The sequence below is a fragment of the Aspergillus tanneri genome, assembly GCF_003426965.1.
Source record: "Aspergillus tanneri strain NIH1004 chromosome Unknown AapTan_8_pilon_pilon_pilon, whole genome shotgun sequence".
Classification (NCBI taxonomy): domain Eukaryota; kingdom Fungi; phylum Ascomycota; class Eurotiomycetes; order Eurotiales; family Aspergillaceae; genus Aspergillus; species Aspergillus tanneri.
In genome coordinates, this window is record NW_022984635.1 from 2,593,636 (window position 1) to 2,617,843 (window position 24,208).

The following is a 24,208-nucleotide window of genomic DNA, read 5'->3' on the forward strand; positions in this document are numbered from 1 at the left end:
TCACTACCGAGTTCTAAGTGTGGACTACCTGGACAAGGCATTGTAGAAGAATATGTTTTATCGATGGGTAACAAAATAGAGCTTCATTCCGATCATAGGTATCCCAGGGTGGAAAAAAAGAAATATGGACGTCCTGGTCATGGTTGGTTATGCCCGTTAGTCCACAGAAGAGACGCTTCAACGGCCTGCTTAACACCTGTTGTGAAATTCAGGGGAAGTGATGCGCAGGGAGCTATTCTATCAGCTACAGGCCAACTAGCCTAATTAGGAAGTAGATGTCATTCAGTGGAAACACCAGGAATCGCGGTATCTCAACCAACTGAGCCTAAAGGATTCAGGGGTTGAATCGATCGTCAGATACTCCGCACCGCCAAGTCGGGCGGATTATAGTGTTTCCGTAACAACACCCGAAGTCGGTTGACGGCAACTCGTGGCGCATGTGCTCGTAGTAGTAGATGGTGCGTGGGGGATGTGGTGGAGGGTTAATGGAGATCAGGCCAGCTGAAGATCATCAAGAAATCTAAACGCTGGCCCTGGATGAGTGTCCTACCCTCGCCCTAAAAACATTTTTGTCTTCCCAGTCAACCAGATCCAAAAGCCATAGGGCACGTTAGCCTCTGATATCCCCTACATTTTAAACTTAAAGATTGGAGTAAGCTAAGCAATCCACGCTGATGTTGGAGACGCTCGATTGGTATTGGACTCCAACCATTCCCCTCCGGCCTCGAAAGCGGCGGGAAGCTCTCCCAAACGCCTACATATCGCCGGAAACCATCGATCGTCTCCTGACCGCCTGTTCCGCCCGCAACATCACGGTCACCGCTGCCGCCTGCCTTACTCGAAGTCCCCGCCATCGATCTACGGAGATACCTCCCTGTGCCATAGAATGACCCCGCCGCGGCCGTCTCCATCTACCATACCGGTCTTCCCTTCAGCATTCCTGTTCCCTCGTCCGATGCAGATGATGCAGAGCGCAAGGCGGCATTTTGCCGCCTCTCTCAGACCTTCACCACCCTCTACGGCCGGGATCTCACCCAGGAGTCTCCGCAGAACGTCATTAGCTTTCTGCCGAAGTATGTAAATCAGGCCATGCGGTTACTGAATGCGTCACAGCCGGATCCGTTACGGGGTCCGGCGCCTCCGGAGGTGAGTTCGATGGGCCATGTAAATGGCCTTCTAGAGTCCGTGGTGGTGGGGAAGGAGCGGTAGACTCCGCATGCCCGGCAAGTCTAGCAGGCGTCGATGTGGCGTGTCGCTACTTGGACAGTTATCAGGCCGATAGCATGCTGATGGCCGCGGCAAGTCTGTGGCTTACGCCGAACACAGCGAAGAGATAGGCATGATGCGAGTGACACAGCCCGTCACGGGTAAGTGCTTATAAACAATCCAAAGCCGTTTGCTTCCCACCACCTTATGGTAATAGCACATGGGAAAAGATATACCAGCTAGTAGCTCAGTGAAGGAACGGATTTCCGTGTATACCAGGATAAACGTCATAATCTCACTCAAGTGATGCACCATCACCCTCCCCTAGTCTGCGTCAGAAGTTGTTATCCCATTTTATTCGATGGAATCCCCAGTATCTGTGCCGATGAGATCCGTGGGTTGGTACCGCTCGTTCCAACAAGTTAATACTATTCAGTCCATTCCAACCAACGGGACTCAGGCAGATAGTATGTATGGGACGGTCACAAGGTAGGTACGTACTTATAAGTTTAAGTCGTAGCATTTCCTCTATACAATCGTCGTTTTGGATACGTTCTGCGGTTATTGTATAAAAGACTAATAGTTGTGTGGTTCTACACTAGGATGGTGAGAATAACACATAGTAGATACCGGGTCAGAAGATTCTATAGTCTTTAGCATTACCAAAAAGGTCATTTTAAGTCATAAAGAGAGATACTTTCTTAAGCGGAGCTGTCAACTTAGATTCTCCGCACCGCCACTTTGCGTAATGATTGCTTCAGGCCCACTGTACTTATGGAACCAATACATAAGATTGGGTCTTTTTTTGTCTGTAAGAAGAGTGCATGGTTCTGCGCAGGGCACTTCGATTGGCTGCTATGAATTCCAGTCACATCTATATTGGAGGACTTTCCGCGGCTAAATGTAGAGTTTCCAGGAATCAATTAGTACCAATAGATTATATAACAGGGAAGGCTATATATATATATTTACCTGTAGTTTTTATTCCAAATTTTTAAAATAATTATCGAAGGTCATAAAGGGCCACAATTTTGCAAAAACCCCACAACCCCAACAGGAACCATATCAACATGAAGCAGCAAACCCAGAATCGCACGCTCTCCTCGCCATCAGATGCCGGAACCCAAATCTCCCAGTCCCCGGAGACTCCGAGCGAGTCAGCATCCGCCCCGAGCGACACCCCTACTGAAGGAGATGACTTTGTACACATTATGGAAACTGATGAGGATCTCGAAATGCAGCTTCAATGGCAGATTAGACATATGGCCATCCATATGAATCAGTATCTCAGCTTTCTGCGCAATGCGCTCCGCCAAGGAGATGATCCGAAGGAGCTGATGAAGAGAATGAGTGAGAAAGTCCATATGTTTAATATTACAGAGAGAAGATTTAACATACTAACGACTGTAATATCAGAGATTATTGAAACAGACCCGGATGATCGATCAACCGCCTTCTGGTGCTTGGTAGCTATGCGAGATCGCTTGTTGACTGATGCGCGAGAGATCGCGAAGATGATTGATACGTTGGAAAAGGAGAGAATTAGAATGGATACAGGGTCTTGGATTGCCGTGTAAGATACTTCTTTCAAACAATTTCATTATGTAAAGAAGCTGACAACGTAGTATATAGGTCTGTCAGCGCGGTGGTGAGTTTCCTGGCATTGGGTAGGCTTTCACTCGTGCCATGGGGAGTGTATGGGTTCTATAAGTACATCAAGTTTGCCACGATAGGGGGCTATCAGAAAACCTTGAGGCATGTCGTTGATCAGTTGTTGAATTGGGAATTTGGAGACAAGGACAGATACGAGATGCAGATGCGTCAATTTGATATGTGTGAACTACTAGATAAGATGATAGGTATCTAAGGCACCGAGTTGATGTCCTGGTTAAGAGCTAGATTCAGATAATACATTAAATGTTGGGAGTATACAAGTCCAGCTTCCCGGATATTCATGCAGTCAAGTTAGCATTTAGAACACCCAAATTGGTACTATTTTATCAGGCATAGGACGCACTTAGTGTCTATTCAGATTTCATTCTTTCATTACTAGTGTTACTTCAAACAAATTCTGAACCTACTTCACTGCTTTATTCTACACATATCGTTGCTTCCCAATCGCCAATGCAGATTCTAATCCCGCCTCTATATCACCGATGGAAATAAATGCAGTCGTCCGGCGGTGCCATGGATATACATGTCTGGCTGGTAGCTACAACCCGCATACCCTATGTCCGACATGTATACCACGCCCCGTATATCGCCAAGACATCCCAGAGTAATGATACAAAAAAAATATGAGTGAAAATAGCCTGAATAGTTACTAACCACTGAATTACTAATTAGCCCATTTATATCCTGCGGCGCCTCCCGCAACACAGACCAAGTTTCCATACTCCATGCTTCACAAGTCTACACCGGCAAGGCCATTCCTGTTTCGCTACCAAGATATCGTACTTAGCTAGGCTTGGCTGTCTTAGTGTTGCACGACTTCTTTCCTATACTGAGGTGATAAACTTGCTCGAGACTGAGATCATCTTCCTTAGAACCGGAAGCACTTCTTTCACCCTTCATCCTTCATTCCTAACCCATCACAATCTACCGCCTCCTCTCCAACCCCGGATATGTACCTCTTCCCCATCTCCATTCTCCTCACCTTTGCCCTCTAAGCACAATGCAAACAATACTACCGAATGGATGACATCCCCGCAGACACCGTGTCCACCCGCTGGCTGACCGGCTCCATGCGGGGAAAGGGAAAACTGGACGTCTGTCTTCAGCCGGGCGAACTCTGTCTTAGTTCCAACAGTCCGGTCTAAGAATCTGGCTGCACCGATCGGATCTGGTCCTCGGACGCCTGCCCCTCTGTTTGCCCCGATGCAAGATCGAACTGGATGGATAAGGCGCAGACAAGCAGTTCTGGGCCTAGGGGGAAAGTCACTTATTGGCAGGTTGTTGCTTGTGCGCCTGGGAGTGTTAGCTATCGGGGGTATGGTGATGCGCCAAATTGTTGTGGAGTAGATCAGTTCGGGTTGATGTATGCCGAGGCTGGGGTCGAGGGTGGAGGGGAATCAGTCAGCGATGACAACGCAGACGGACACGGGGACGGGACGGCTACGGCTCCTACGGTGACTAGAACTGGGTCTGGGACCTGGTTTGGTACGGTTGTCTGTGATAAGAGGAAAGGCGTAGATGCGTGTCTAGCTCGCTAGCATACGACGGTTGGTGCAATTGTGGGTATTCCCCTTGGAATGGCATTTTTGGTAACCCTGGCGACACTGAGATGGTCTGTTAGTAAACAGAAGGAGCTGGAGAGAAGGTTGAATGCTATCGGTGAGTAGGCTTCGATGGGTCTTTATTCGCCGTATTCGAAAGAAGGCGTAAGACAGGCCAGAGACCGGGGAATCATGCCGAGTTGAATGCCATGCGGCAGTATGATTCGGATGGGAAGTAGGGTATGATTCCATGTTGTGATTAATAAATCTCATGTAAATAATATTGTTGTGATCTCTGTATTCTCTCAAAATATAAGATGGAAGTATCAATCAAGTTCTATTAAAATATAGACAAGATAAGTCGATACCGCAGAAACCTTCCTAAATCCCAACACCAACCAACACCAAGCCATTATAGTACATGTGCATATAGTCAAGTCTATGATAACTTTGATATCAACCCATCGATTTTCTCAGCCAAATCATTCGTTTTATACGGCTTATGTAGGATATCGTCCATTCCCGCCGCCAGCATCTCCTCCTTCTGTGCTTCCCTGACATTGGCGGTGACCCCCAGTACTGGGACATGCGTATGCGTGTCTTTCTCAATTTCGCGAATGGCTCTCGTCGCTGCATTTCCATCCATGATTGGCATGACCTGGTCCATGAGCACACAGCTGTAAGAGGTGCGTTGTACCGCATCCAGGGCTTCCCGGCCATTTCTGGCCTCCGAGACTTGGAACCCAAGGGACTTCAGCTTCCGAGAGAGAACTTGGCGATTAATCACGTTGTCTTCGACTAAAAGGATGCGGCGGGATGATTCGGAGTCCCCGGTCGCTGTGGGTTTACTATTCAGGTTTTGATGGTTTTGAGGTCGCGATGTAGCCTCGGCCACAGGGTGCTCTATCTGACGGAGCAATTTGGCCGTATGTTGAACTCTCTCGTCGAAGGCCCCAGGCGTCACGTCCGAAACTCCGGCCACCATGGGCGGCGTTCCGGAAATCTCAGGCTGTTTTGTGCGTCGATTCACGCTGGTTAGTTCATTGCCCAGCTTGTGGATATCACTGCACAGCTCGTCAATGGAGTCAGTGCCTCTCGGGCATGGGTCATCGACCGCTCCCTCTGCGATTCGTCGCACAGTGAAGTAGAACCCAAAGGTACTCCCAGAGTTTTCTTTGGAACTCACACCGACTTCCCCCCCGTGTAAATGGGTCAGCTTCCGACTCACATTGAGCCCTAGTCCCGACCCGCCGTAGATGCTCTCCGTCAGCGGCGTAGCCTGCTTGAACCGTTGAAAAAGCCGTTTCTGGGCCTCGTCACTGATTCCAATCCCCGTGTCCTTGATCGCAACCATCATGTACACTGCGTCGCCGGTGCCCCATTCGGGTCGTGACGTCCCGTCCATGCGCGATGCCGTGCCGTCAAAGTCGAAAAAGACCACGTTCGGAGGGTACGAAGAGGGTCGTTCTCTCGACGCGCCCATCGATACGCGGATGCTCTTCTCTCCACCTGATTTCGCCGTGAATTTGATCGCGTTCGAGACCAGGTTGATAAGCACTTGACCCATTCGATCCATATCAGCCACGACCCAGTCCACAGCGCAGTCCGCATACGACTGATCCAGGATATACTCGAATTGGATACCATGTTTGCGCAGCTCCGGCCGAAACATAGTCAACGTAGTAGCGATCTCTCGTCGCGGCATGACCCGTCGCGGGGAGAGAGTCAACATCGAAGCATCCAGTTTCGAGAACGTGAGCACATCGTCGATGATTTTCTTCTGATGCGCCACGCAGAACGATATCGTATCCGCCGCGGTAGCAATCTCCGCGACGTCAATACCCTCCCCCTCCGTTTTCTTATGAATCGCCTCGAGAATATCCTCCGTGCAGTGTAGAATCGCAGATAGGGGATTCCGCACCTCGTGACTGATCATATCGATGAACCTCTCCTGCTGCTTTTTGCGCTCCTCCGCTTCTTCAGCGATCCTGCGCTGCGATAGCTCCGCTGTCTTCTCCTGCGTGAAGTCCGCGATGATACAGATAAACCCGCCCTCCTCGTCTAGATCGAATTGATGCAGGTATGCCGGATCCAACGGCGTGAGGATCACTACGCGCCACATGCTCCGGTGTTCCCGGATTCGGTATTCCTCCCGACATCGTCGCTTCAATCGTATTGCCTCGTGGTATGCCCGCGCGACCTGGGGATAGTCCTCCTCGTGGATAGAATGCGACCAGCTCTCGAAGGTTTTGGGGCTTTGCGTCAGCATGAGTTCTTCGAATCGTCTGTTCATGAAGACCCTTTCGTCGCGGGAGTTGAGGACGGCGAATCCGTTCGGGAGGATGTCGGCGAGCTGTTGCGCTGAGATGGTCCCGCCGATCGGGAGGGTCATGATGGGTGGTTTGGGAAGTAGTCCCCAATCTTCAGCGCTAGAGGGTATAAATTAGGTATTGACGTTCGTATGGAATGTTCAAAGGTATGTACAATAATAATGGTGATCAGCGTGGACACGCAGACAATTCATGTGGCGTCTTACTAGTCCAAGACCAACGTCAGTCGGAGGAGGAAATCGGGAACTGGAATGATTCGGTTGTAAGAGATAGAAAGAATGAATGAATGGTTCTAGACTTCTCTGCCCTCGGATGCGCCGGTGGCTTATGGATGACATTTTGTGACGTCAGCAACCCTCCTAAGGCTAAAGACGGATAGCTTTGCCGGTTTTAATTATACCCTCGGGTATCTCTATTCTCTATTCTCTATACTCTATGTCTATCTAATATATATTATCTGACATGTCATTCCTTTGAATTAACGGCTCTCATCCGCGATAACAAAATGCAACACTCCCGGCTCTGATTTCCTCCCGTGCCCAGTCTCCGACACATAGATGCATCTCCGGAATGTCTGCACCAGGGATACCAAGAAACCCTGGTCCTTCTCTTCGTGATAATTATCGCCGAGCATGGACTGCATGGCCTTGGTCGCTTCCTCGGCCTTGTAGAACGGAATGCGGCTGAAGAGATGATGAACGACATGATAGTCAATAATCTCGTGGAAGAAATGCCGTCCAATGAAACCCATTGTTCGGTCAACGGTGGCCAATGCTCCCTTCGTATAGGTCCAAGCTTCAGGACTATAATGTGGCAGGGCGACATCGGTATGCTGGAGGTAGGTGATAGCGACTGCGCGTGTCAGTCTACGGTCACAGAAAACGAGCAATTGGAAGGAAAAGGACAAGGGAACATACTCAGCCAATGATGGACCCAGAAATACGGCACACCGTACAACAAAGCCACGTTCCATCCACCAATCTGAGTAGCGGCATAGTACAATACCGAGCCCATGATGATCAATCCCAGGTCCGACAGCACCACCTGAATCCATTGAGACCGACGGAAGATCGCTCCTACTGGGTTGAAATGGCTCGCAGGCCCAGTCTTAGTCTCGCCAGGCCAGCTCTTCGTACCAGCCGTGACATTAAGAAGTAAATACAGCTGCCATCCGAACAGCTGGTGTCCGACCAGCTGACCGAAGGACACAATGGGGGTTTCCTCGGCCAGATGCTTCAATTGCTCGATCCGCACGTTTTTCTTTGCCGCCAGTTCCTTGTCCGTCCACGGCACGAACACCGTATCCTTCTCCATGTGCCCGGTGTACCGGTGATGGCGAGCGTGGGTGATCTTCCAGGAGAAATAAGGCACCATGAGGAAGGAATGCGTCGCCCAGCCGATGAAGTCATTCAACCCCTGGTAGGGCGAAAAGGCACCGTGACCGCATTCATGCGCCAGGATCCATAATCCAGTGCCTACGCAGCCCTGAAAGAAACTATATATCACCCAGGCGAGGACACGAAGTGACAACGAGGGGAGAAGGTGGATGTGAAATGCGCCGTAGGCCAGAATCGCACAGTAGAGAATGTCGCGTCCGAGGTACAAAAGCGAGATGCTCAGGGAAGATTCGAAGCAGTGTTCGGGGATGCTGTCCTTGATGGATTTCAAGCTTGGGACGGAATCTGCTGTGGTCTGGTGGAAAAATATTAGCGATTGAATGGTGGTTCTGTCTGATCAACATACCTCGTCCGCATTCTTCGCGGACTTGCGAAGTTCCGCCATAGTAATTAGTACCTGTAAACAAGACCGTAGGACAGTGAAACACAGATACAAAATCTCAGTGGAAATTCTTCCTAGAACGGAGGAACTCTCACAAAGGACAACTTCACCCAAAAAAAAAAAAAAAAAAAAAAAAACTCCCCAGGAAAAACCCCGAATTTCGCCCGCTATAGCAGGCCCCCAATTGGCCGCTGCTCGGGGAGCTTCTGGAATCCATTTGGGGGAACATTAAGTGGACCGAGATAGCATAGCCTGCCGGGTCAAATCCATACAGAACGTCTTCTAGTCCGAGACAGGCAAGTTAATCGCTCGCTTATGGACCCGATTCCACCGCCAAGCTTTTTGTTGTGCGGTGGGATTGAATGTGTCTTAAATTTTGATTACCCGTTGATTTCTTGAAGGGAAGAGACATATTTATCCTATCTATTTATATAAAGCTGCAGCACGATCAGTCAGATATATTGGGTAACTTACATCAATTGACCGAGTACATGCAGACTTGCGCTGCAATTAATTATTCGGCACCCCGTCTGGTTTTCTCCCACACAAAGTCGGCACTACGGACACGCTAAAAAAACTAGTTTTCTTGCCGCCATTTAGCCCTTGTTTTCTAGCCTCAATGCAATGAGGCTAGTCACACCAGACTGCCCTAGACTGCTTTGGGGACTAGTTAGGAACTACATAACACACTAAATTGTGACCGCGACTAATGTTTTTTGGCCAATTGGATTTCAATTGGTCTCCTCATGGTTGGATTGCTGGCTTGGCTGCAACTTAGGTGAACTCTATACGCCGACAGGAGATTAAGCGGTTAGGGGTTTGTCATGTGTAAGGCACTAGAGAGCATTTTTGCTACCATTTATTTTTAGAAAAGAAAATAAGAGTCTATATTTTAGCTCCGACACAGTAAATATTCATCACATGCAAAAGATTTATTTAAAAGGGGAGTTCAAGGGCCACGCCCTGCTTGCTTCTTATGGTCTATAAGAATTGATAAAGAATCAATTGGAGAACGAATATTAAGCCAGATGTTGGATTGCAACACTTAGGTGACAGCAGCCACAATTAATCTTCTCATACTAGGTAACTAGCTATCATGACATCAGAGCGTGTCACCAGCCACATATCAACAGAAATCTTTAAGGGGCACACTGTGGCGTACTTGAACGTGGTGGTGTCGTTATAGGCCTTGCGCATAGTAGTAGAGAGCCTTTACTTTAATTCGGAGAGGTCAGAATTTAACTGGTTCTGATAAACTCCTCCAAGGGGCAATTCCGCAACATCGAGAATCATTGTCTCCTTGTAGATGCTGTCTGTGCAGTCTATGTTCAGTTAGCCAAGTTTCTTAAGATTTACTAATTTAGAAAGATTACACCGACTCTACTTGGACGAGATTCAGGAAGCAGCCAGAATATAGTTGACATGCAACATTCCCCTTGAGGATTGACATAGGTTCAGTTCATTCTGTGGACATTGCTGTATTTATTTTGCTGAGTACATAGGATCATCTGTCCCCGCTTTATGATGACCATGTCCTTATCAGTTACCATGGAAATTGATTGGCTCCTTTGGTCGGCTAGATGATGTTGCTCTGAACCACTCGAAGTTGTGCCGTCCCGGAGGGGCTGTACAACAGTCAAATGTTTGGGTATCGCCGCATTTCATAGGCTTAGTGCAGCATTGGTGCTGATTACCAACAGCCTTCCTACAATATGTAAGATTGTACTGGGCCGGAATATGTGTTACTGCTGTCATAAGAAGAATTAGTTATATTTGTCGGAAGGTCATATCTTTATAAAGATTGGCAATAAAAACTTGAAGCTTGGGAGATAATTTTAATAGAACGCTCAAAATAAATGTTGTTTGTTCGTGGCACCTTGTATGAGAGATAGGCCATATGTTTAATATTGATTTCAGAGAACGTCTATTGATACATTTTTCACTGTTGCTTTCAATCCATCACATAGTTTAATTGACTTACAGGAGAAGGCACGAAGAGGAAAGGAATAAGAAAGAAGGCGTAACTAGAGGGAATCATTGGATGCATTAAAGAAATACCCTTTAGACAACCAACTAGTTAGTGCACTACTTCCAAATTTTGCCCAAAAATGCGAGATTAGCGTGAGCTTCTATCCATCGGTATAGCTCAACAAGCATTTCCGACACAGTGGAGCTGTCTGTTTCAAATGATTTATCTAGTAAGGCCGTCCTAGTTCACGTGGATAAGGCAACGCAAGCATGTATAAATAAATTCCTAACCTCTGGTACATGTTTCTATACTTTTGACTGCCTTAGATAGAACCAAGGACCATGGAGACTCGCGAATATGCGTACAAACAAGGCAATGAGGGCGAGGATCTGTTACTTGACGTCCACTGGCATCTGGGATCCCTCAAGGGAAAGACATCAATGGCTATTCAATAGGTATTTATTCTTCCAATGAGCACTTCTATGTACTCACCTTCAATCAGTCATTATATTCCATGGGGGTGAATTTGTACTAGGTCCAAATCGATAATTCCTCAAATCAATCGAATCTCTCTGTCGTTTCGGATTCGTTATCATCATGCCCAATTTTCGACTCTGTCCTCAGATATAGGTATTCGGTGGGACGGTTACTGACTGGAAAGTCTGCCTGGAATGGACCGCGTCTTCCTTGCCGGCAGTTCTTCACACAGATGGTAATGTTGTCAAGGTTGACGTGGATCGAATTGATTCTAATTTGAATCCAAGGCAAACACCCAAATCCACATCTCTGTAGTTCTCGATTTCTACGGCGGAAAATACTACACAGACCCTATCCTACACTCCCTGATGCCATTTTTTTTATCCCTCCCCTCTAGCAGATCAGCTGTTCTCAGGGCCACAGGTATCAGCCGCAACACCATGGCTCGGTCAAGGCGGCATACTGGCGCGAGATGCTTGGTTGTCAAATGGGTTTAATCCGGTAAGCACCTTACTCTTGTGACGAAAGATGAAAATTATGGCCGCATCGATGGGCTAGTTCTTTCTCGCCTGCGCTTCCGCCGGCAATGTTTCTACACGTGGAGTCGGATACTGTCACCCCGGTACGAATTAGTGGGCGGGTTCATGAGGAACTAAAGTTTTTGGGGGTTGAGACGGAACTGGTTTTGGTGCCAGTTAAGGACCATATGTTTGACATGGCTTATGGAAGCGATAAAGATGAGGGGTATAAGGAGCATGTGTGTTGACGGTTTGAGTTCTTGGCAAGGTTGGATTATGTTTAAGGTTTTTCGATATACAGAGTGCTGCAGGTGATTAGTGTGTTTTAGTAATAATGCATTAAAATTATGCACGTACATTCCTTTCCGGGGCCATCGCATCTCGTCTTTACATCCTAATATTGGCACAACCTCGTGACAAGAACGTGTCAGAATAAACTAGTCCAGATCGGGACATCATATGAACATATATATACTCAATATCTCTCATAGAGAGGTTGGGCAGAAGATCCTTCTGAATACAATCAATTCAGACCCCCCCAGAAAATCGAACAGAACGAATCCCGAGCCATGTGGGAATCCTGAGCTGAGCTGCAAATATCAACGATGGATATACACTCGTGATAAGAAATGAGGGTACCGTATTACCAGCCGTCCTACCAGGAGTTCCGGCCGATGCTCGGTTTCCAGGGGGCAAGTTCCACATTTTCAGAATGTGGGTGGGTTATATCAAGACAAGATCTCTTCATGTTACGGGCAAACTCAGGCTCATCATGCTGAGGTCGTCTCTTTTGCACTCGCACTAGGATCTAAGTGTAATTTTCCAAATTTTTACAATATGATCTAGGAATGAAAGTGGCTTATCTGAGTTTAATGCTTACTTAACAGGCATGCTCAAAGGGCTGCCAGGTAGCGCCAACTGCCTTCATCCATTCATACCGCTACGCTGCCAACCGCATGGCTGACAAGTCTGAAAAGGCAGGTAAGCCAGCGCTTACTGTCCAGGAGAGAGCTAGGTTGAACATTACGATACCTAGAGAACTACCTCTGTAGTTTGGTGGTGGTATGTTCCAAGTCAACCTGAAGACTGCCTACCATCCAGGAGAAAACGAGTTGCCTCTGTAGTTCACCTACGAAGCGGCTGGCTGCTGCCTGTTTATACCGCAGAGAATCTGCTCAAATCTGCTACCACGTGGACAGCGGCTGCTAACGCTTACTGGGGCAATGGGGACTGCGTGCCGGGGTCTTAACGGGTGTTGAACCAGACCTAATGGTCTACTTAGTTGAATGTGGATGGGTTTTTTGTATCATACCCCATCGGGGTGGGATATTGATGTGTTTGAATTAGATCACTTGTATTAATTAGCCCTAATAGATCAGTCACTAGTGATTGCTATATTCTATTTATGGCTACGTTGATATTGATCCCAGTACTACCACGCACAAGACCCTTTCATATTTTTCTACCCCTGCTAGTCTACTGTGTACGAGTATTTTATAATCCGCGCAATGATCTCCTCCACATCTGTCCAAATACGTTGCCGATTCTGCAATCCCTTCAGCTGGCTCCAGTTGCGTTTGATTTGTGTATAAACCTGATACCAATTTGTTCTTGCTCTGGGTAATATGAGTTGGCGCGGGGTCGTCATTGGCATCGGCACCAGGAGATCGAGGTAATCTTCAATATTGCCCCCCTGATACTCGTCACTTAACACGCTGGCGTAATGTTGCCTTTTCTTGACGAATAACTGGACATCAGTTGCAGTTACAGTTGTCCAGATGGAAGGGACATGAGCACATTCGGTCTCATCCCATGCTTCCCAAAGCCAGGGCATCTCATCGCGAACCAGACGGTACCAGAGGCCGACGGGGAGCTGTTCAAAAGTGCGGGAAGCAAGTCTGAGGTTTGCAATATCCCGCGAGCCGAGAAAGCCGACAATGTAGAGTCGCAGTTCCAAGGGGAGTGATGCTAAGAAATCGGCCGGGCGGGCTTGATCTGTGAGAATTTCTGTGTGCTTAACGCGCCTGGACAGATCGAATGCCCCAATGTGTGGAGAGAAATGATCTTCCTCTTCGTGGACGGTAGCGAGAAGAAGAGAATCTAAATTGGGCACATAGAGCGGGTTTGCTACCAGGTACTCGTGGCCGTGGTTGTGGCACCACCACTGCTGCTGCGCCTCGAGCACGTCCCTGTTGCGAGGGAACGCATCGAAGTCATCTGAGGAGAATTCTGTATTGCGCCATTTCATCAGGCCGGAGACGTTGACGTGGTTGAAGCGGACCTTTGATAGGCGGCAGAAAATGTCAAAACACCAGGGATGAAAGGGCATAGCGATGGAATCGGAATCCATATCTTGTGGCTGCCGTGGGTTAGCATCTTTCTCCGTAGCTGAAGACCAGAGCTCACATCAAAATTGATATTATCAGCATCGATCTGGTCAAGCCCGCCTCGAGGAGGAGACACATCCGCAGGCTCCGTATCGCGCGATCCTGTTCCATCACTGAGGCCCGAGAGAAACCAATCTCCGGAGAGCTCCCAATCCTCGTCTAGGCCGTCAGGCTGCCAGTCTGCCTCAGAGGCCTCCTTGTGAACCAGAAACTGTGCGGTTCGACAACCTCTCATCGCCTCCATAGAGATTCTATGCCCAGAATATGCATGCGCGTCAGCACAGGTTGGGCCGGCAAGATGTTCTAGTTGTTCTATGCTATATCCCTCGGGGAGCTGACCCGAAGTCAGCGGGAAAATAACTTCGTTGCGGCGATCCCTGTGGACGGGAGGAGTCCAGGCGGGCTCTCCGGGCAGCAAGCTCTGCGGGTTTCCGCTTGACAAGAGCCAGTCACGATACCACTGGTCTTCTTCCTCTGCCCTCTTGCCATCGCCTTCATCATTCGGTCCGCTATCTTCCCCAAGGCTCACGGCATCCATGGATTCGTGATCAGAGCCATATTCATATGGCACAGTGTCTTCCTCTCTGGGGACATAGTCAGCATCCCGGATCACATCGTTCTCCTCTTTGGGATAACGGACAACGACGCCACAGCCGTTTTGAGAACAATAATCCAGGTCTATCTCATCGATATCCAGGTCCGGCTGGCACCCCGTGTAATCCCATTTGGCCCAGTCCGGCTCACCCGGTGCACGGCTGCGGGAAATGTTAAAGCTCACGCCACAGAAGTGGCAGTAAATCTGGCGGATGCATCAGCGCATCCGCACGAGTAAGATAAGCCAATAACAATCCTACTGCACCTCAGAGTATCCTTCCAGTGAATGCTGGTTAATGGGCCCGTGTTATACATGATTCCCCTGGGGATGAAGACATACCCATTTTCGCACTCTGTCTTTGCTGCGTTGGCAAAACTCAGCTGCTCTCCAGTATCGAAGGGACGATCGGTTACTTAAAGAATCTTGCAGCATCGGGATCCGTGGATCTCTCGTGGAACCGTTGTTCCTGGCCCTGAGTGGATCTACGCCTTGATCTTCCGATTGGCCTCCAAGCCCGTATTGGACGGGCTGGTGGAGACGCATACCAGACACGCGATGGCATCTTGGGTAATTCAAGGAGTTTTCAATATATAATAAATATTAAATAACTATGGGGTTTAATTTGGACAAGTCCGTTCACTGGAGACGTAGTGTATGGAGAAAAGATATGTAATGGTCGGAGGGTGTTACTCTGAGAAACCGATAAAACCAAGCTGTTCTAGCAATCTCTTCTCCACAGGTCGAAACTATCATCTAGTATTAATAGTGTATTATGAGACAGTTGGGCTTCAGCTGTATGAGGATGACAGGACAGCAGCAAAGTAGGAAGAAAGAGGTTGGTCGGGGTTGTTTGCTCGCTGAACAGAATATATTATTCTACGCCTCAGTGAGGGTCTAGTTAGTTCAGAATTATATGGCTACATAAGGCCTATAGCTGCGAAAAGCCTGAGAAAATAATAATAATTCTACTAATAATTGCTGCAATGGTAATAACACACTCACCTTCCAACAAATTGGAATCGTGACAGAAGCTGTACTCCAGACCAAAATCCAAAATCCTAGCCCCTTTCCATTCAAGATATGCCTCTATGATACAAACAATGATTTGTAGGCGGAATAAAATACCTCATAAAGCTTCATTCTCATACTCCGTGAGTATTTGTTGGGCACTATGGTTTCTTTGTACAGTAAAACCCCTATATAAGCAGCACCCGATTTAAGCAAAACTCCGGTATAAGCAAATGAACACGGTGTCTAATTTGATTTTCCATATTAATATGCTTAACCCCCCGATACAAGATCTTTGCTTAATTTTTCGCCCTTTCCTATATAAATTTGCCTATATCGAAGTCACAAAATTGCTTATTCAGATATCACACTTTGCTTTAAAGATGGCTAAGAGGACGCGTCGCGCTATTTCAAATAGCCAGAAGGCTGCCCTACGCGCTCAACATCATTTAAAGCCTTATCTTTCTCTGGCATCTCTTTCTAAGTGGTTTGAAGAGACATATAAACAGCCAATTGACCGCTCCTCGATTAGCCGAATCCTCTCCTCTCGATTTGCCTTCCTTGACGACATTCAAGCGCATCAATCTGAAGATAAACGACGCCGTACAGAATCCTGGCCAGAGCTAGAAAAGGCACTCTACAACTGGATACGGAGGGCTGAGGGACAAATAACAATATCTCAGGAGATTATTCGGCAAAAAGCAAGGGATTTCTGGCCGGAGGTCTATCCAGAAAGGGAGATGCCGCAGTTTAGCAACGGCTGGCTTCGACGCTTTCAATCACGCAGAAATATTAAGTGGAGGAGTCAGCATGGTGAAGCTGGAAGTGTATCTGAAGATGCAGCTACTGAAATGGTTATAATCCGTCACGCTCTTAGTATATATGCGCCTCAGGATATCTTTAACTGCGATGAGTCAGGTCTATACTGGAGGATGATCCCGGACCGGAGTTTATCTACACGTTTGCTTCCTGGCCGCAAGAAAGAAAAGGCTCGAATAACTGCGCATTTCTGTTGTAATTCAGACGCTTCAGAACTCCTTCCTATCTGGTTTATTGGGACAGCTAAACGTCCCAGAGCCTTTACTGCAGCTGGTATTAATATTGAGAACCTTAACTGCACTTGGCGCTCAAATAAGAAGGCATGGATGACTGGTGATATCTTTAAAGAATGGCTGCTCTGGTTTGATAGAAGAATGCAAGGCCGAAAAGTTGCTCTTTTAATGGACAATTTTTCTGCACATGAAGCTGCATATAAAGAAGTAAACCCGCAGCTAAAGAATACACTGGTTATATGGCTTCCATCCTGCTCAACGTCACGGTATCAGCCTCTTGATCAAGGGATTATACGCACATGGAAGGCATATTGGAAAAACAGTGGGTTTTATATATGATGGCTGAGTACGACCGTGGTTTTGACCCGCTATCTACTATGACAATCTTACAAGCAATTCGATGGGCAATTTCTGCCTGGGAATTTGATTTGTCTAGAGATACAGTCAGAAACTGTTTTCAAAAGGCCCTTTCAATTGAATATGTCAATGAGCTTAATGATGAGCAACTTATTGACGATATAAAGCAAGGACTTCAACGCCTAAAACTCTCAAATAGTATCCAGGACATTATGGATATTAATCAGTTTTTGAATCCCACAGAGGAGCAGGTTGATGATAGTCTTATAGATATTGACTCCGCAGTTCTGTCTGAAATTGCACCGCCTCCAGCTTCAGATAGTGATGAGGAGGAAGATCTACAGCCTCTACCAATAATTACACCTACAGACGCTTTAGAGGGCTTATATAAACTACGACTCTATCAGGAACAGCAGGTTGATGGAGATAAGGCCCTTATTCGGCTTCTTACACACCAAGAAAGGCTCCTTCTGGAGAGAAGAGCTCAAGCTCAGCGTCAGACAGATATCCGGTCATTCTTTGCCTGACCACCCACCTCCACCTTATTAAGCTGCGGGGCCCCCTGGTTGCCAAAAACATGCAGAATATAGGTTATATCTTATAGAATGATTATAATAATTAATATATGCGTTCTTTAATTCAGTATGGTGCAGTAGATTTATATAAAGCTATATAAATATATATATTTATTACCTTGTTCGGTATAAGCAAAAATCCGGTATAAGCAAACTTTTAGCCGGTCCGAATTCTTTGCTTATATAGGGGTTTTACTGTACTTGCTGTTTTTGGTGTGATACTGATAAAGACGGACACACCGAAATTATGTTCGTACCTGAATACTGTAAGGCATGGTATTGAATTCTGTCACAACCAAAGTTCCATAGTAACTGTTCCAAAAAAAAAAAAAAAAAATAAAACACATGACACATCCCCGGAATATATTCGATCTCCCAAGGAACAACAAAGGTCATATGGCCGGGGAGTTAGAAGGCACAGTAAATTCAACTGTTCGAACCCTCCATACTTGGCCGCTGTAATTGTTTACAATCCCACAAATTAATATATTGCTCTGGATATTATTGGACGTTATTGCCCATTAGTGGAGAATCCAGTGGGCCTATTATCATGGTTTTTGAGCTATCCGATCGATCCAAGGACTAAAGAACCCCGAATATTGCATTCTCTCGCTTGGTCTTCGATTTGATATAACCCTGTGCATTTACTCCGTCCAGTCCTTTTTTATTTTTTATTTTTTATTTTTTTTTTGAGTTTTACAGCTCTTCATTGTTCTTTTGTCTTACTTTGCTACTGTTTCCATGTTCTCTGTGATCCACTCCAACAATTATTCTATTGTTGTCCAAGATGATATACAACACTGTACTCACGTTGGCCATGGCCACCTTAGTCTCAACACAATTTACAGTAACCTCCATGATGTTCCCCTATATTATCGGCGGTCCTCCACAACCTCTAGCAGCATCGATCATCGGCAACGTAAGCTCTACAAATATTCATCTACTAAGCCGCATTATTATTCAACCAGTAGTAAGGAAGTCTAACAATGAGGTAGAATGCCACGGCCACAACCTACAAGATTAAATGTGCCCCCGGCACGAACTCCAACGATTGTGATATGGGACCGGGAGGCCTCACTCTTGTCGCCAGCCCGCAGACTACCGTCTACAAAGTAGACGGGCCAGATCCTGAAGAAGTCGACCCAGGCCCCGAAGAAAACATGTAAGCCATATCCTGTCCCGGTTCTATCAGATGATCACTAAAGCATGACTCTTTGTTTTTCTAACAGCCATTTGACCATCATATGTTCCTTTGGAGGAAAAACCCGTGCAGTTTGCACACAGGTCGCCAGCGAGGAGGATGGCAGTTACACTGCTATTCTTCAAGAAAGTGAGATTAGTTTTATGCCTGTCACTATTACCGCTGGGTCAATTACTAGAGCGGTTGCTATAAGTGCTAGTACTCCAACAACTACAGCTAAGTCAGGAAGCAAAACTGCATCCACTGCCACTAAAACCTCGAAATCTGGTACTATGTCTTCCAGCTCTTCGACTGTTAGCAACGGTGGTGCGCCACAGGTTACTAAGAGTGCAAGAATGTTTGTTGGGCTTACAATCATGGCTGTTGCAGCTGCTGTTTTGTAGATTGGACATGCAGACGGAGAGATTGTATGTATACAACGGGTGTTGCAGACATATGCCTTTTGTACTGTATATAATTATCAGCTTACTTTATTTAACAGGGAGATGCTCATGTTCCCATACAATTTCATATTACCAAACATCCCTTCGACACAACACATACGCATTTCATACAGCCCACATGCCGCGTCCAACTAATCAACCGGTCTTATCCCAAGCCCCTCACAAAATTCCACAAAGACATTCACAGATCCTTATACGTACCCTGCCTAGTTACCATCTGTTCTTCAATCGGGAAAAAAGCACAACATCTAACAGAGCAGAACTATGTACAATAATATCAAAAAAGCTTTGCTAAAACTTCCAACCCCTGAATCTTTACTCGAATTTAGCACCACCTGGTGCTCTTGGTGCTACTCGTTATAGAGGGAGCACCATATTACCAACACCCAGTCAAAGACCCTGCTCGCTGCGGTTTCACAATAATATTGGAGCCTAGGGCTCTTCGTGGATTGCCTGTGCGGATTCATCTCGCTTAAGTACGGCTGAGAAGGGAAGCACTGTTTTCAACACCCTGTAGTCATATGTACTCGTTTCTTCCTCATAAGGACATTTATAGGAGTCTCCCTTCACTTTGCCACTCTTCTGCGATCAACAAATGTCATTACAAGAAACTCCTGCCCACAAGCCAGTACATCAGACCCATCGCTCCTCGCGTAACTTGGTATAAGAGATCGAGATCAAAAAGAATATTGGCCTACTGCAGTGGCACAAGGAGACATATTTACAATCAAATTGGTCATAACGGTAATGAAAATATGTTGGAATGAACATACGCAAGAATTGGACAACGGTACTACCCATACAGTGGCATCGAACTTTGAATGTTGGGTATCACAGCCTACGTATCAGGATTGGGTCTTTCCTTGCTTCTTTGTTTTACGTTTTCCATCTTGTGAGGCCTACCTCATCGTAGTAAATTGATTTAAGTATCTTCCTGAGCAGCGGAGTGGAATATTCGCCATCATTTTCGAAAGATCCAATACATGTAGTACAAACGTGCAAGTTCCCAATCTACGGAACATTTGTGTAGCTTAGCCAACTGCACCTCACCTCACTTGAAAGAATCACATACCTCAGCAGAAAGACGTAGTCTGACACTAAGGAGAGGATTAGAAAAAGCATGTGAAGATGGCCATTCCATATGACATCGAGCCCATGGCTGCTACCCATTCAGCGCACCGACGCCTCAGGTGAGCAGGGTACTGTTCGCGATATTGTAGAGTGATTTCTAGAATATTCAGGAGATATGCAAGAACTATTGAATAAGCGACTAATATTTGTGGGTTCTGTGTTTAAAAGTACTCGATACTCCCCTCCTGAAAAATTGTCGCAACCACCAATCGTCAGGAGAAAGATAGTCAAGTGGTTTCTGTAGGTGCAGAGTCTGTTTTTCGTTCTGCAGCTGCCGCAATTTGGCTTTGCCCGTTGCACTGGAGTATCAGGCATAAGCTATGGACGGCTCTATAAGGAGATAAACGTAGGTATACCTTAACCCTCCGTAGTCTACACGTGTTTCAATTGTGTCATGGTGATGGCATGTGTTTTATTGCAAGTAGATCGCTGGACTGCGAGGTATTCCGAGCGCTGTGATGCCTCCAAACTGACGGAGTACTAAAAAAGGATTGGGATGGAAAAGTAAATCAATCTTAAGACATTGGATGTTAAGAATACTGGACAGGTATCTTGGCCAATAATGACTGACTCCACATGTTATAATGCTAAGAGAGGCAGGGCTTAATATCTTCCTCTTCTTCAGGATCGGCCACTTCACTTGATTATTTCACATGATGTCCTAATATTTAGTTTCCTCTAACAATATCACACGTCCACAAGCGCTACAATTAATATGAAGCTACTGACATGTTACCGACGCCTCAATAATCATGCAACCCATATTCCGCTGTGGAAAATGAACCTATTTGCTCTGACGGCGCATTCTATGCCGATTCCATTGCATAGCATCTTCTGCATAAATGAATCCGCCCAGACACATGATGCCAATATGGATAAACGTTTTGAACTGGACTGTCAATCCGCGGAAAATTATCGATGACGGGCTAATGAACCTGGACACCGCCTCGACAGGCTTATAGACGTTATTCAGAATGACACTTGCCCTAGGGACGTATGTTCGAGGACGATGGAGAGATACTGAATATATTTCAGGATACTTTCTTTGAAGGGACAATGGATGCGGCATATTAAGAATGATATGAGCGATCAGGGAGACGGAGCCAAACTATGGAACTACGTTAGAATAATTAGGGAAGATATAACATGGTTTACTAACTTGGAATGCCCCAGATAAGAATGCCCATTTAGTCTGGATTAGGACTTCTTCTGGGGGGTCCAAATTGCCATTTCTGCTTGATGAGGATGCCATTGTCATAGGAATCTCCACTTCCGCGCAACTAAATTAAACTCGAAAAGAAAGGATAGATTAATTATGCGATCTATAATCAGAAATAAATCCAATATTAACATGACTATACGGGATCCAAAATACATTGAACTGACTGGCTTTAAATACCCTCTATTTTTATATGACGAAGGGTTGAATGAAGTTAAATTCAATGAAAGTTTCTTTATCATACGCTCGAGGATTTATGGGACTAAGTGCTGTATTAAAATCCAGACCTCGGGGTCTCGGTGTTTGCATCACATGATACAATTGCCGGAATATCTAGATTTCGGTGACACGCCACCGCGGAACTCACTGTAATAATTCTTCCGACATTTTATGAGACAAAAAAACTTTTTACTGATAAATATAGCATCACAAGTACTTGCATAGTAATCTTGAAGTTAATGGTAAACCTGATTTGACCTATGTTCAACTTGGGAAGAATAGAAACATGAGGTTGCCACATACCAAATTCAGAAATAGCACTCACTGAGGGTAAATGACCTTTCTAAATTAAGGAAGATCATTACACCCATGCCCTATACCTCCTCTTACGACGTGTCACCTTCTGCATGACATAGAAAGTGTAATATTCCAGCCACATGTTCCAATATTTGAGAGGCTTTTATTTGCTTTCTCAAGCTATTCCAACCAGATCCGCCGGCCTTCTCCACATCAGTACCTTGAGTAATACAAGCTCAGTAACCCCATCCCAGCATAATGTAAACTCTGAACCATTAGTCATAGAATACATGTGAAAGTTGCATCTAGATATCAGAGTCATTGTATAGCTGAACAGTACCTTACGACGTAAGTATCCATGCAGCTAACCTAGCTTTATGATTACTTAAACATCTTTGCATCTACTATGGGAGGGTGTTGCATGAGCCCCTTGAAATGTGGAAGTTGACTAGTTCCGTCGGGTACTTCAGAGGCGTTGTTGCTTTAGGTCTTATAATGTATTATCATAGGTATCCCTCACAAATTATTGATACTCCGTGCATGGAAAGCTGTAGGCAGTGTAGACACTTGTATCACTTCGCTTAATTTTCCAGATAGATTGGAATATGGAAGCGGAATTATTCTATCTTGTGTAGATAATTAGCCGTTCAGTAGTGGAACATCCGACCGTTTGGAGGCATCATCTGAACGTTGAATACCATTATTATTACCGTGAAATCGGAAGGCTGAGAGACAGTTGTATGTTATCTATTACGACAGGAAATAGTTTAGTCTACAGACAATTAATATAGATTACATATGTAGGAGAATAGATATCCGTAAAGTTATATCTCTAGGGCATTGCGAGCTACTGTTTGACAGCTAGTTTTCACATATATTTAGAACGTTCAGATACATTTCATATTGACTAGAATCCTATTAATATCAACTAGATACAACGAGAGAGTGATAAATCAGACCATGGAGTAGGAAAGCCTTGAATGGTTCGCTCAAGGAGTGACAATATTGAACGCCTTGTTAGGAGCAGTGGTGAGACACCCGATCGTGTTCCAAGCGCTCACATCGCCTGTGACCTTGAACTGGCTAATGTCAGTAGTCTACCCAGCAGCTGCTTTTCCCACCTGGGCCACTAACTTCTGATGCGACAGCTAGACAGTCAGGGTCACCTGAGTGTTTGGGGCTTCAGAGTACGACGCGCAGCAAATGCCATGTCCTGTCAGGGCACCATTGCTCAACCGTAAATGCCAGCCGGTGTCGGGGTTTAACCCTTCAGGCATGCCGTCGACCATGAAATTGATAGTAACTTCTCCTTCTTGCAGGCCTCTGGTCCGTCAATCTGGATGACCATCGGTCAAAGAGCTCATCTAGGTTCAGTACCATAAGAGACTGCGGCGCCATGGCGTTGATCGCTGGACGAGGAGGGTTTTCCAGCTCATATGCACCTGTCAGGTAAATGTTCTTCCAGGTGCCATTCTTGGCGCCGTAACCCAGTTTTTGTAAACCGATCCTAGCTCTTTCTTTTCTTCCTCATGTTGGGGTCAGCAAAGACTGCCTGGTCCGAGAGCATGGCGGCGAATAGTAAGTTATTCTTGGCCTGTACGCTCTGGCCTTTTTGAGAACGGACGTGGCGCCGCCCATGCACTCCATAAATTCCCTGACCTCGTCGACAGGTGCCATGGTCCACAGATAAGCTGGGTTTCCATCAAACCAACCCATGTATTTTATCGTAGATGGCTTTGATGTTGTGGCTGATCGAACCATAGTAACCGCGGAGATTCGTTCGATCATTCAATTGAGGAGGCATTTGAATTGCCTTCCGCAATTTCCACGGGCGTCTTGCCATCATTGAGCTGCCGAAGTGTTTCGTCGTGCATATAGGCGTAGTAGTCGCGTTGCTCAGAAAGAAACTGGTCACCAGCTTTGTATCTTCTGGATTCGTATCCTCTGGCTGATAGTCTGCAATATCCCATGTGCGCCAGTGGTGGCTAGAAAACACCAGCTTTGATTTGTCACCAAGATGTAAATAGTACATACGACCACAGGGTGTGGAAAACAGGGCTTCCCGTCCGCTCAGCTACCCGGCTGTTGTATGTATATTTTTCATATTTTTATATAATGAATGAATGAACTTGTTCAGTTCTCTGTGGGCATGCATGTATGTCTATTCTGTAAAGACATAATCGCAGGGAACAGATCGTGAAAGCAGAGGCGGTTTGCCTCGATGATTGCA

The 24,208-nt window shown here is 46.2% G+C and overlaps 7 protein-coding genes across 7 annotated transcripts; 3 read left to right on the forward strand and 4 right to left on the reverse strand.

Annotated features, from left to right (window-relative positions):
- Positions 1 to 674: 674 nt before the first annotated feature.
- ATNIH1004_011456 (uncharacterized protein) lies at positions 675 to 1,209 on the forward strand (the record flags this gene model as incomplete). The annotated part of the gene is made up of 2 exons (XM_033576018.1): positions 675 to 815; positions 886 to 1,209. 2 exons carry the CDS (start codon positions 675 to 677, stop codon positions 1,207 to 1,209), a joined length of 465 nt encoding a protein of 154 aa, XP_033421873.1.
- A 1,067-nt stretch (positions 1,210 to 2,276) lies between these two features.
- Positions 2,277 to 3,073, forward strand: ATNIH1004_011457 (uncharacterized protein; the record flags this gene model as incomplete). The annotated part of the gene is made up of 3 exons (XM_033576019.1): positions 2,277 to 2,556; positions 2,623 to 2,779; positions 2,839 to 3,073. The coding sequence occupies 3 exons, from the start codon at positions 2,277 to 2,279 to the stop codon at positions 3,071 to 3,073; spliced, it is 672 nt and encodes a 223-aa protein (XP_033421874.1).
- Positions 3,074 to 4,860: 1,787 nt separating this feature from the next.
- Positions 4,861 to 6,813, reverse strand: ATNIH1004_011458 (hybrid sensor histidine kinase/response regulator; the record flags this gene model as incomplete). Its single annotated transcript, XM_033576020.1, has 1 exon — positions 4,861 to 6,813. The coding sequence occupies one exon, from the start codon at positions 6,811 to 6,813 to the stop codon at positions 4,861 to 4,863; it is 1,953 nt and encodes a 650-aa protein (XP_033421875.1).
- A 416-nt stretch (positions 6,814 to 7,229) lies between these two features.
- On the reverse strand, positions 7,230 to 8,533 carry FAD2 (oleate delta-12 desaturase; the record flags this gene model as incomplete). The annotated part of the gene is made up of 3 exons (XM_033576021.1): positions 7,230 to 7,603; positions 7,669 to 8,443; positions 8,495 to 8,533. 3 exons carry the CDS (start codon positions 8,531 to 8,533, stop codon positions 7,230 to 7,232), a joined length of 1,188 nt encoding a protein of 395 aa, XP_033421876.1.
- A 4,432-nt stretch (positions 8,534 to 12,965) lies between these two features.
- ATNIH1004_011460 (uncharacterized protein) lies at positions 12,966 to 15,038 on the reverse strand (the record flags this gene model as incomplete). Its single annotated transcript, XM_033576022.1, has 3 exons — positions 12,966 to 13,853; positions 13,901 to 14,636; positions 15,022 to 15,038. 3 exons carry the CDS (start codon positions 15,036 to 15,038, stop codon positions 12,966 to 12,968), a joined length of 1,641 nt encoding a protein of 546 aa, XP_033421877.1.
- A 3,289-nt stretch (positions 15,039 to 18,327) lies between these two features.
- On the forward strand, positions 18,328 to 19,052 carry ATNIH1004_011461 (uncharacterized protein; the record flags this gene model as incomplete). Its single annotated transcript, XM_033576023.1, has 3 exons — positions 18,328 to 18,387; positions 18,464 to 18,630; positions 18,698 to 19,052. 3 exons carry the CDS (start codon positions 18,328 to 18,330, stop codon positions 19,050 to 19,052), a joined length of 582 nt encoding a protein of 193 aa, XP_033421878.1.
- A 3,915-nt stretch (positions 19,053 to 22,967) lies between these two features.
- ATNIH1004_011462 (uncharacterized protein) lies at positions 22,968 to 23,655 on the reverse strand (the record flags this gene model as incomplete). The annotated part of the gene is made up of 4 exons (XM_033576024.1): positions 22,968 to 23,057; positions 23,145 to 23,301; positions 23,366 to 23,500; positions 23,579 to 23,655. 4 exons carry the CDS (start codon positions 23,653 to 23,655, stop codon positions 22,968 to 22,970), a joined length of 459 nt encoding a protein of 152 aa, XP_033421879.1.
- Positions 23,656 to 24,208: the final 553 nt, after the last annotated feature.